At 38.3% G+C, this 13,386-nt stretch overlaps 1 protein-coding gene across 3 annotated transcripts in view; it reads left to right on the forward strand.

The window, feature by feature from the left end:
- The first annotated feature begins 3,584 nt into the window (after window positions 1-3,584).
- The window catches only part of LOC144597267 (formin-like), a 300,339-nt gene continuing 290,537 nt past the window's right edge, over window positions 3,585-13,386 (forward strand). For all 3 annotated transcript variants that reach the window (XM_078406376.1, XM_078406378.1, XM_078406379.1), the window contains exons 1-2: window positions 3,585-3,673; window positions 8,820-10,844. In XM_078406376.1, coding sequence (XP_078262502.1) covers window positions 8,954-10,844 — 1,891 coding nt within the window. In that variant the 5' untranslated portion in view covers window positions 3,585-3,673; window positions 8,820-8,953. The remainder of the gene's footprint in view (window positions 3,674-8,819; window positions 10,845-13,386) is intronic.

Here is a 13,386-nt window from a genome sequence, read left to right on the forward strand (position 1 = left end):
ACACTTCCAACGACTGCCCCAAATTCCTCCGTTCTACTGTCTTTTTCCTCGGTAAATACAGGGGAGAAATACTCTTTGAGGACCTTGCCCATATCCTGTGGCTCCACACAGAGGTGACTGCTTTGATTCCCGAGATGTCCCACTCTCTTTCTCTACTTACCCATTTCCTCCTTCTGTATTTATAAAATCGTTTGAGACCATGCTTATTGCTACCACCAGAGCTATCTCCTGGACCCTTTTTGCCCTTCTGATCTCCATAAGTTTACTCCTTAGTTCCCGAAATTCCTCCAGGGATGCACTTTATCCCAACTGCCTATACCTGTCCCCTGCATCCTTCTTGTTTTTGACCAATGCCTCAATTTCCCTCATCAGCCAAGCTTCCTTACATTTGCCTGCTTTGCGCTTCACTCTAACAGGGACATACTGAGCTTTTGTCAACACACTTTTAAAAACATCCCACTTGGCCTATGTTCCTTCCCCTCAAATAACCTGCTCCAGTCAACTTGAGCGAGACTTTCATTCATATCCTCAAAGTTGCCTTATCCCAGTTGACCATTTTAACACGCGGGGCCCTCTCTGTCCCTATAGATAACTATCTTAAACCTAATCAAACTGTGGTCAGTAGTCCCAAAAGGCTCCTCCACAAACACTTCATTAACTTGCCCTTCCCAATTACCCAACACTAGATCCAATGTTGCCCTCTCACGTGTGGGAGCCTCTACATACTGCTTGAGAAAATTCTCCTAAACACTTTTGAGGAATTACACCCCATTTAAACTCTTCACACTCTGATCTTACCAGTCAATATTGGGAAAGTTAAAATCCCCTACTACAACAACCTTATTTGACCTGCAGCTGTCAGCAATCTCCTGGCATATTTGTTCTTCTAATTTCCGTTGACTATTGGGGTCTGCAGTACACCCCAACAAGGTGATCATCCCTTTCTTGTTCCTCAGCTACACCCATATAGCCTCACTCGATGAACCGCCCTGGATGTCACCTCTGACCACTGCCGTGACATCCTCCTTAACCAACAATGCAACCCCCCTCTCCTCTTTTTCCTTCACCCCCGTCTCTCCAGAAGCTCCTGTACCCCAGAACATTGAGCTGTCAGTCCAGCCCCTCCCTTAACCAGGTTTCAGTAATGGCTACAACATCCCAGTCATTCGGACCTATCTGTACCCTAAGCTCATCTGCCTTACCAGTCAGGCCCCTTGCATTAAAATACATTCAGTTTAAACCAACCCTCTTTCCTCGCTTTCCACCTTTTATCTGCCTATTCTGCCCACTAACCTTTCCCTCACCATCCTCCATACCAACTTCTAACCTCTCCCCTGGCTCTGTCCTTTGAGATCCCACCCCCCTGCCAATCTAGTTTAAACCCTCCTGTGTAGCATTAGCAAACCTGCCCACCAGGATGTTGGTAGCCCTCCAGTTAAGGTGCAACCCGTCCCTTATATACAGGTCACCCCTGCCCCAGAAGAGATCCCAATGATTCAGAAATCTAAATCCCTGCCCCCTGAACCAACTCTTCAGCCACACATTCATTCCCCCTACATTCCTGTTCTTACCTTCAGCTCATTCAACAAAACAATCTATATAAACCAATTACCTTAATAAATGTTACCGGTACCCAAAATGTAAATTAAATGTAAATACAATTTAGCCTAAAAAGGAAAGAAAAATAAATTATTAATCAACTTTCCAACATTCAAACTAACAAGAAAAATGAATAGTATTCACACTAACCTGTATCATTTCTGAACATTATTCCAACTTAAGAGCATATTGGAATGTCAACATATTTAATGATGTGCTGGTGCAGAACAGCTGCTTGCCAATGAAACAAATCAGGAAACCTTGGCTTAGCTCTTTTTATTTTATTTAAAAAACTAAGTATTGTCTAATCCAATAAACACACACACAAATAAATAATTTGGCTTGTATATTTCAAGTTGAAAAAGAATAAAGAAAAACATTCGAAGATTGCTAATTACCTTTTTGTATGGAGGACAATGCCTCTTTTGACGATCGCCATTCACTACATTTTCATAATTCTACATACAAAAATAAACAGTGATGATTTAATGTGGAAAGAGAAAATAAACCAGAAACTGTAGTTAATATCTATTGTTACCAGAGACCCAAGAAACTAGCCTCTGTTCATCATTACTATACATTTACCTTCACAGTTAAGCCTATTATACATGAAATGCAACAGCTAAAATATCAATGCTTAGTATGCATTCTGTTATCATACAGCAATTTGAGAGAAAGAAATATTGTACAAAATTCAAAGCAGCAATTGCTGTATCACACGTGGCTCTGCTCAAAGTCATGACTGTAAAAAATCACACGCAATCTCAAATTCAAGTCTGCACATTAATTATTAATTAAACTCACCATGAGCAGCTATTTAATTATTACAAATTTTACAAATCAACCTCTTCCCCCAAACATGCAACTGTTTAAATAGTGAATCCTCACGCCTAAAGGTGGAAAATAGTTATCTTCTTTGGTTAACATAGTATTTTCTTTCCTCTATATTTCTTCCTACGTTAAACTACTTTCTTTCCCCTGATCTATCTCAAATGGATTGGGAGGTGAGATCTTGGTCAAGAAGTTTACCACTGGATAAATGTCTCATCCACCTCACCTCATCACGGCCAGCAATTTGAAGTGCGTTTCCTTTTTGCCGAGTTGGTGGGCAAAGAATGAAAACGTAACCATACGTTTCTGGGTCAATGTAACGAAATCTTATCTTAGATAAGGAAAGAAAATAAGTATCAATCGTTTTGGAAGTGTAAAACGATTTACAATTATTGTAAATTCAGATGTCAATCTCGACAAGTATTTCTAATGTTGAAGTTAAGATTTGTCACTCATTTTAAGCACCAAACAATTATTATATAGAAGAGGACGGGAAGGTTGATTATCCAACACCTCACGCGTGTTTCATTAAACATGTTTTGGCTATCCAGTTTCACAATTTGCCCCGTTGTATTTAGACATAAACTGCTTTACTCTATCCCATTTAAACTGTAAATAAATACAAATTCACACTTACTTCTTTCTAAGGCCTCTTGACATCATGTTACCAATTCCTTTTTTTCTTCTTTTTTTCCCAGGACCACAAATGCTTTAAAATTAAAAATGTATCTGAAGGCTTCATCATTTTTTTTTGCCGAGGATATTTTTAAAGAACTCATAGAAAATAGGTGCAGGCGGGGGCCATTTGGCCCTTCGAGCTAGCACCGCAAATCCATATCGTCTATTTGGACACAAGCGCAGGAAGAAATTACACTCACAGATGTGTTACGGAAACTATTTTTGCGAAGGTGTATTATGTTGCATTACAATGTCCTTTCTTTCTCTTCGGTTCAGGTCCCTACTCTATAAATAACCCGCGAGATTAACTCACGCGCGTTGACAGTTTGCCAGGGATCGTCCCGCCCCGCTCGCTCTCAGTCCCGTGATAGGCCCAATGCAACCGCCGAGACCGGTCTGAGTGGCTGTACGTCCCGTCAATCGCTCGCCCGGTCCCCGGCACAGCTGCTGCTGCTGTTACGGAGCCGATTGCAAGGGGGAGAAATGCTGTTGACGAGGCAACAACATCTAGCCCCAACCAGAATAGTCCTGTGCGTATAATCTTATCTCGTCCATCACACACCAGGTAAATGGACTATATATAGTAAGTTGTTACGAATAAGAGTTTTAAACGTATAATAAATAGGCGTTTTATTGTGACCAATAAAATCAAATTAATGAAGTTCAATTTTCTGCGAGATTGTTATTGAATACCCACATTAACCCTTTCATGTATTTGACGCAGCAATACAAACATCAATTTGCCTTATAGAAACATCTATTAAGCAATCACAGCATATTCCTGTTTTTTTTTTTTACGTGTTTGTTGTCACCGTTTTTATTTTTAAATGTTTCTAATAATGTTAGATTGTTCCTGTCTTTGAATAATATTCATTTATCAAATATATGACTAATTAAAACATCTGACCATTGGCTGTTCATGAAGTATGATTTCTTGGACGTGGTATCATCGTTTTATTTTGGAATGTGGTAAAGAGTGTCTTTATTTTTCTGGCTGTACTTTCCCGAGGATTATTAAGTAATGCAAATGACTCCAAAAATTGCCAGCATTGTACCCTGTGTCGTGTCTTTTTGTTTTGTAACCCAGCATCTGCAGTTCCTTGTTTCTACAAAATACATTTGGACAGGTACATGCATCGGAAAGGTTTGAGGGATATGGATCAGGTGTGGCCAAATGGGATAGGGCATCTTGGTCAGCATGGATAAAATGGGCCAAAGGGCCTGTTTCTGTGCTGTGTGACACTATTATTGATAAGTTGCAGACCTATTCCTATGTGGTGTTTAATGGACTATTAATGTGCAAATGCAGCAATGACACAAAAATCAACCAGAGGTTAAGCAGGTAGCTGTTTTTAACCATCTTTGCCAAGCTAATGAAGAAATAGCTTTCATCTCCTGCTGGAAACTTAAAACAGTTTACAATTCATGGGATAACTTGTTTGTTGCAAGCTGTAGATTAATTTTGGTATGAATGACCCAGCACATGTTTTGGATATTACTTTCCCAACAAAATTTGGACATTTATGTTTTTAAAAGCAGGAATATAACTTGTGCTTACAACGTATTATTAAAGTGACACTTTACTTTGTCACAGAATTATAGTTCTTTGGATGTTGATGTCAGGTTGCAAAGAAACAGGATCCATATTGTAACAGAGCCTAACTTGTACATTTTAATTTGCTATCCAATTATAGCACACATTTACTCAAACATCATTTGCTGAATGGTCGCAAAATGATGCATTTAGATTTAGACAGCAACTTACTTGACTTTTCATATTTTAGATACAGCGCGGAAACAGGCCTTTTCGGCCCACCAAGTCCGCGCCGCCCAGCGATCCCCGCACACTAACACTATTAACACTGTCCTACACACACTAGGAACAATTTTTACATTTACCCAGTCAATTAACCTACATACCTGTACGTCTTTGGAGTGTGGGAGGAAACAGAAGATCTCGGAGAAAACCCACGCAGGTCACGGGGAGAACGTACAAACTCCTTACAGTAGTTCGACCCGTAGTCAGGATCGAACCTGAGTCTCCGGCGCTGCATTCGCTGTAAAGCAGCAACTCTACCGCTGTGCCGCCCTTTGAGGCCTCCCAAACACTATGCACTCAATGAAGGATGTATTATGTAAGAAGATTGACCGTCAATTTGCCCATGCAGTTTGTAGCTTTGAAATAAATGAATAAATCTTCTTTTTCTTTTAATGTTGCCTTTAAAAAAGCAGGATGTTTTCTTCCTGAGAAGACAGATAAGGCCTATGTTTTGAATCTCATCTGAAATGTTTGTCTGTAGTGTGCTGCAAAAAATAAAGCATTGGATTATCAGTTTGAATTATGTACTCATGACTTGAACTGTGGCTTTCACACACAGCTTTCCAACTCAGGAAACAAAGGGAGGCAATTTTATTTTAACTGTGCATATATCGATTTTCAGTGAGTTATGTCTTTAGTAGTAGCTAGTCAATCCACATTAAAACTTACAGCAAAAATAGACTAAAACTCTTTAGTGCATTACAACAAACATTGATTTCTTTTATGCTGTCTTGTGATTTCTGATTCATTTTTGAATGTCAGATGGAGTATTCTTGGATAAATATCAAACCAGAAAATATAATCTGTAAAAGCGAGTTCTGTATCGTTTTGTCCCAGTGTTCTGATGAATCAATACTAGGTGGTTCTATCAACTGTGAGGGGGTTTCAATGAAGGATCAGAGGAGTATAGATGGAAGAAGTGAATCGGTGATGAGAGGAAATATGGAGAAAAAAATGGTAGAATTGTGAGAATTTGAAAGATTTTTTGTTCAGAGGATCCATGGTACTCTTGTACACGAATCACTCAGAGTTAGCATGCAGTTGCAGCACGTTGCAGGAAAACAAATCATGTTGGTCTTCATTACAAGAATGGAGCTATCTTGTTTCAATTACGTGAAGTCCTAATTATATAAAGTCTGAAATATTGTGTACAGTCTTCTGTCTCTATCGAAGAAAAGAAGTATATGTATGCATTGCGACTACAGCAAAAGTTTACCAGGTTGATTCCTGAGCTGGAAAGTTTGTTATATGTGGAAAGATTTTTCAGATTGGACCTGTACTTTCAAGTTTAGAATAATGATCTTGGTGAAACATATAAACTCTTTACAGGGCTTGACAAGGTACATGAGGGATTAATGTTTCTTTCCCCTGTTAGGGGTCTAGAACAGGGCTCACAATCTGAAAAACACAGATGTGCACGTAAGAAACTCTAATGTCCAACGCCATCCCCACTTCCCCTCTCCCCCTACCCCTGCAACAACAACAGACACCAAGCCTAAATTTCAAAGTGAAATAGCTCTTTGTTTTGGTAGAGTGATAAAAGATGGCCCATGGTTAAAAGGAATTAATTGGGATGAATAATGGTTTAGTCCAGATGATGCATTTAAGATGCATTTTCTAAAGGAGAAAATTAGACGCAGGTAATGGGGCAGGGATACCGAGTGTGATAATAACTGTTAATTGCAGAATGGAGGGATAATTTGGGGATGCTGGAGCAAATGCAGATGTTGAGGGTGGTTGAACTAGAGAATACTGGAGAGATGGGGAGGAAATTGAGAGGAAATGTAAACATAAGGATGTGACCTTTACATTGCTTTGTGGATCTGTGAACAAATATAGGTTAGGAAAAACAGGATTGATGGGGAGAAGGACGTATTTCAAGAAAGGATACAAGCAAAGTAGTTTTGGGTGAAATTGTTATTTTGGGGGAGTTGAATAATTGTTGAAAAACAAGACATGCAGCAGACATGCGATGATTTTAGTTCTAGATCATTTGAGGTGAACAGGCAGGACTTCTTTGCAGAAATAGTAACAAGGTAATCTTTAAATGATGGGTTATGGGATCTGAATGTCTTGGTTATGCCAAGGTTATGAACTGTCAGAAATTGGAGTGAGGAAGGTTTTGTAGTTGATGGCAAAGTGCAGAATTCATTACTGATACCAGAGAAGATGGTTTCAGTCTTCTATTATTCAGTTGGGGATCAAGTGTCGCTCATCCAATGACAATGGTAGTGTGACATTATCTAAGTTGTGGATCGATTCTCAAAGGTAATGCAGAGGGTGAGAGAGCAAAGGCACTCATTTGAGGGTGGAAGCTGAGGACGATAACATTAAGGAACGTATCCACGAAGAAGGCAAGTATGGAGAATATAGCACAGTACTGATTCTTAAGAATTCGTCCCTTTTTTAAATAATTCCCATTGTTAGATTTTAAAGTCCAAAAGAAACTTTCTTCTCACTCAAAATATTTTGATTTTTTTGTATATCAGTTTAATTTGTACATTTTAATATCATTTGGAAAGTATAATTGTTACTGGTTAGAAGGGCGGTTAAAATTACCCTGAGAAACTTTCTAAATCTTTTTTTCTTGGGTACAATGTATTTAACTTTCAAATCAGTGAATTCAATTATAAAAAATTAATGATATTTCCTTAAGTGCTCATCTCTTCATAATAAAGCTTGCTTTTACCATGCCTTACTATACTTTAACCTATCTAATTAATGCGAAAACTTGTTGCGTGGGTCCCTTTTTCATTTATTGTTTCATTAAATTTCCTTTGAGTCTATTTCATTTGTCAAATTCTTTTAAATTTAGATTCCTTTGCTTCAAATCTTTTTGCTAATCCTTCTGCTCTGTTTAAACCCCTTTGCAGAACCCTAATTAGCTGAGCATTGACTTGTACACCAACAATCGCCACTGGCCTCCCCCATTCCAACCTCCAGCCCTTTTTCTCCCTGGAGTACTGAAAATTACATTCCTTTTTTGTAAATCCTCTGATTTTTTTCCTTGCCCTTCACTCCTTTTCTTTCAACTAAATGAATAATTATAAAAAATATTTTAAGCTATTTTAAAATAAATTCCCTAATTAATCAAGAATTTAACGAAAAATTACAATATAATCCAATGTAACTGATTTTATTCAAATTAAACTGGCTGCTCCCATAAATTCAATTATCATTTGTTTTTCACCAGTGTTGACCTTACTTTTCATTGCACAATTTAGAAAGCTATTAGATCAATGCTTTTTTTCAAAATTTCATACCAATTTCTGATCCCAATTGGACCAATTGAGATTTATTTGGAAAGTGTTAATTTGAAATTCTTCATGAAATAACTGGGCATTTGCGAACACCCTTCAGACAATGTGATATAACAATCTATCAGTGCATTGATGTAATTTTTTTGCCATGATTTCCTACTTCATTAATTAAAGAGTAGATTGCTCTTTAAATGTCCATTACACCACTGTCTTTCCAATCTCGGGCTACACTTTGCTATTAGTCTATTTATCTGTCATAATTTTCTTTTCAGTGAACCTCAGTTAAACTATAGGATGAGAACTAATGAGAGCAACTAAAGAACAGACTATCATGGTTTGCTTAGCTTTTCATCATTTTTTGTTTGTCTATGGAGTTGAATTTAAAAAGTGACTTGCTCACTTGCACCTCCTTTATCTTTCGCTTAAATCGATCAGTGGAATTTTAAATTGTTGGTGGCAGGGACACCTGACTGAAAGCCAATGTTAAAAATGCAAATCAGGTTATTGCACATCAAAATTTAAGATTGTTGACTGTTCACATTCCCCTCCCCAGAAAATGAAGATTTTGCTAATGTTGATGGATGATGGTGATAACTCCAGTAAAATACTTTTATAAAATTATTTTTCTGCAGGACTCTGACATTGTGAAAATAAACTTCATGGATCCAGTGGAACATGACAATCACATGACTTGTTTGAGTCAGGCTTTTCAAATTCGTTTTACTTAAGTGAAGTGAGTAAATAATTTGGTGGAACATTACATATAATGGAAGACACTCATACTACTCAACAGTTACATAAACCTATCAAAGAACTGTGCTTCATCAGTTACTACTGCCTTGGGGGAGAGGCTCAATGGATTTTGCGGAAGTGCAGTATGTTGTTAGATAGCTCTGTGAAATGTTTTCCAGAATACAATCAAGCGAAGGAGGGATCAGGGGCTGGAAAAATGAGAGGTTTGTACTGTGACAACACTTCGCTCTTTCAGAAACAAACTGACACAACAAACTCTGTTGACTCTGTGCCTTTATTTGCTGCTGAGAAGCAATCTATATTTGCTGATGCATTTACGATTAAGCCAGCTTATCGTCTGATTTTGAAAATGGGAAATCAAGATGGGAAACTTCAGGACATTCAAGAGATTGAAAATAAGTCAAGTGAACAGGAAGAAGATTATGGTGCATTTGATGTGAAGCATTTGGTGACAATGACATCTGACCGTAAAAAAAGTGATACTAAAATCAAAAAACTGAAAAAGTTTGGCAAAAGAAGAGAAAGTACTGAGGAGCCTTTGCATCAAAATGTAAAAAAGAAATCTATTTCCGGATCAGAACCTATTATTATAACTGGTAAGAAAAATCAGAGAAAAGACACTGTAAATACTTCTCATTCAGTTAATTACAGTAAAAGCAGAAGCCTCCAGACAACCATGGTCAATATTGATTTGTCGTTGGAAACAAAAACACCTCAGTCAGAGTTAAACAGGGACAACTTGGATTTTCAGGATGATGCAAAACCATTTCTTTTAGAAGCTGATGGGAGCACCTTTATGTCAAAGTATGACAATGATTTGAATACTGAAGACCTGGTTATTGGCAGCAATAGTTTATTGGGTGACTTGCAAGACACCATACAATTCCTGCAACATGGTAATTGCGTGGAAGGAAAACAAAAGCCCGAGGACAAGGACAGGAATTCCCTATTTGGTACAAATTTACCTTTGGAGTACACGATTTATCACCCTGATGATGGTTTAACAAACAAGAACACTGTTGATAGTGTGCTTCCCAAAGATCAGGCTACAGAAGTGGTTGTGCAGAAAGATGTTCCGACTATTTCAAAGACAGAAGGAATTAAACATTGTGGTCCATTTGCAAAGGATACAATCAAATGTACTGAAGAACAAAACATTTCAACAGTGGTAACTGGGATGCAGAGCACAATTGTTAACAGGGTGAATGTTGATTCCACACCAAAGGCTTTTATAGATCGTGATCCTACTTTTAGTAAAGGAAATATAGATAAAAGTAAAAAGGACTTTGAATCTTTTGAAGAAAAGACAGAAAATGTTGCAAATTCACAGACCTCTGGTTATGTCAACAAGAATCTGACAAATGTTGTTCAGAGTGAACAATTTTATGAAACAGGTGAATGGCACAGGGTGTTAAAGAGCAAGGCACATGCAAGTGGAAATATTCTGACTTACGACGATAGGAAATTATCAAGAGAGGACCCATTTGGCATTAAAGAAGAAATGTTTCTCGAGCCACTTGAAACTGTTGAAAAAGCTTCCATGGATAACCATCTTAATGGATGCAACAAAAGTGATTCTTTATCTTTACTGACTGCTGTTAGTAATATTTTTAACAATTCATGTCCCACTAACGATATGCAGCATCATGTGTCACCTCTTTCATCACCTTTGACTTCAGGATTGCCTAGCCCTCAACTCCATCACAGGATCCTTCCACTACCTGTATTAGATACAGAGCATACAACTTCAAATGAGGACTATTTAAGGCCATCTGCATCCAGATATAGTCTTATCACAACTAAAAGAATAGATGTGAAAGATAATTTGAAAGAAGAAAATGTTTTGCAATCAGACTTTAAGAACAGAAACAAAAATTTCCAGCAACAGGATTCCGAGGAACAAGGTTGGTTAAAATATTTAAATTTTTGATTTCTAAATACCTTTTGATATGGTCATGTCTACATTTGTAAGGTCTTCATGCAGTTAAGCGAAGCTTAAAGTCTGCATAGAGCCTATTTGCATAGATGCATGATTTGAAGAATTGTACGCTGTGTGGTAGTGTGTCATTGACTTGCCGATTGCTGATTTGTGCCACCTTGATTATGAACGCTCACCCAGAGACAAGTCCAAAATGTACCTATTTTTACATTACAATTAAAGTATATATTCTGACCTTCAATGCAATAGGGGGATCAAAGGACCACAAAGTGCTGGAGTAATTCAGCAGGTGATGTTTCCGGTCAAGATCCTTCTTCAGACTGATTGTACAGAAGGAGAAGAAAGCTGGGAAAAGGGAGAGGTAGTACGAAGTGTGGCTGGTAATAGATGGACATAGGCAAGGGGGTGGGGTTGAGGGGAGAAATAGATGGGGGATCATGGGGGGAAGACGGGTGGTGGGGGTATGAGGAAGAAAGAGGGTTGGGGATTAGTGATAACCTAAAATAGAAGAATTCAATGTTCATATCATTGGGTTCAAAGGGAAAAATCAGCTATCAGCAAGGAGGATTTTTGATCCATGTGTAATTTTGTAGCTGCTTTACCCTGACATTTTATGTGTTAAGAAGACTACAACATCAGCTGGAAATGCACATGATTGTGTGGAATGAATGTCTTGTGATAAGTTCTTGCATCTCTTAAATATTTGCACTGAGAAAACTTCACATGAAAACAAAGCTCTCCATTATAGTTCTAGATTGGAGAAAAGTGGAGATATCTGTCATTCATTCACTGGTCGCACTGACATCAATTGTATAACACCAGTAATGTTTTAATTGAAATTAACTGATGTGTTTATTTTAGTTTTCATTCTTGTCTTTTATAACAGTGTTTAATATATATTTTAATTGGTAAAACTTCACAGCTTGAAGTGCCTTGAAAGGGAACTGTTCAATACTGTGATTTAGTGATGGGAATTCAAGTGAAGCAAATTGGGACAAAAGAGAAAAGTTAAACGAGTATCCCATGCTGATTTCATATTATCTAGCTTGCATTTCACGAAGGTGCACACATTTAGACTATAGGTCACCTATTAGTTTTTAATATATTTTGGTGTTAATATAATTTAATGAAATATTGCCATCTTTTCTGCTGGTATTTCAACAGTTCTTTAGCAAAATACTGATCATCAAGAGTTGGATAGTAAATTTACAAAACAGTACATTTCAGATTATAATCTCAGGATTACTCTGTGCCATAAATTATCAAGGCAAGAAATTGGAAGATAGCAGTTAAATGCATGGCGACAAAGCTGGTGCAGGAGAGAGGGCTTGAAGTATATGGATCATTGGGTTCTCTACCAGAGGTGGTGAGACCTGTACAAGAGGGATGGATTGCACCTGAATTGGAGGGGACCAATATGCTGGCAGGGAGATTTGCTAGTGATGTTCAGGAGAGTTTAAACCAGTCTGGCAGGGGAGTGGCACGCAAACCAGTAGTGTGGCAGATGGGAATGTTGAGGCAAATAGAAACATTAAAGCAAGCAAGTTGAGTAAATAGGCCAGGAAGGGCCAGACCTGGAGCAAGTAAGGCACAATAGACTAAACTGCATTTATTTTTTATGCAAGAAGCATGACGGGCAAGTGAGAGGAACTCTGGGCAGGCATTGGTATAAAGGACTGGGATATTATAGCATAGCAGAAACCAGGGCACCTGCAAAAAACCCACACAGTCTCAGGGAAACTCTACACTGACAGCACCTGTAGTCAGGATCGAACCCAGGTCTCTGGCACTGTAAGGCATCAACTGTACCGCTGCGTCACTGGGCCGCCATTAAAGTTGCACTGCTTCTCTTGCAGGTATTCTGACAAGTACCTATTCCAACACCTAATACAATGATTCAACAGTATTTTTTCTCTTAACATCATTCATGATGATTTTATCCCTACATGCATCATTCCACTATATACATGTTGGAGAAGAATAACATGGCCATAAAGAAGGATTCTGTGTCCACTCCCTTAAGCTTTTTCAAACAATTTGTAGATGGCCGTACTAGAGAAGGGGCAAAAATAGAATAACTATTGCCTAATGAAACAGGGAAAGTACCTTTGATGTCAGTGGGGGAGGAGATTGGGAGTAGTGACCATAATGCTGTTAGTTTTTAAATAGTTATAGAAAAATATAGGACTGTTCTGCAAGTTAATGTCGTAACATGGCGCAAGGCAAGGTTTGAAGACATGAGACAGAAAATTGCAAAGGTTGATTGGGAGGGGCTGTTTGCAGGTAAAGGGATACCTGGCCAATTGGAGGCTTTTAAAAGTGCGATGGGGAGAGTTCAGGGAATTTGTGTTCCTGATAGAGTGAAGGGCAAGACTGGCAGAAATTGGAAATCCCGGTTAATGGTGGATATTGTGGCACTGGTCAGGAAAGAAAGAAGTGTGACAGATATAGGCAGTTGAGCTCATGTGAATCCCCTGAGGAGTGTAAGATGTATAGGGGGTCAACAT

Source organism: Rhinoraja longicauda, chromosome 10, assembly GCF_053455715.1.
Source record: "Rhinoraja longicauda isolate Sanriku21f chromosome 10, sRhiLon1.1, whole genome shotgun sequence".
Lineage (NCBI taxonomy): Eukaryota > Metazoa > Chordata > Chondrichthyes > Rajiformes > Arhynchobatidae > Rhinoraja > Rhinoraja longicauda.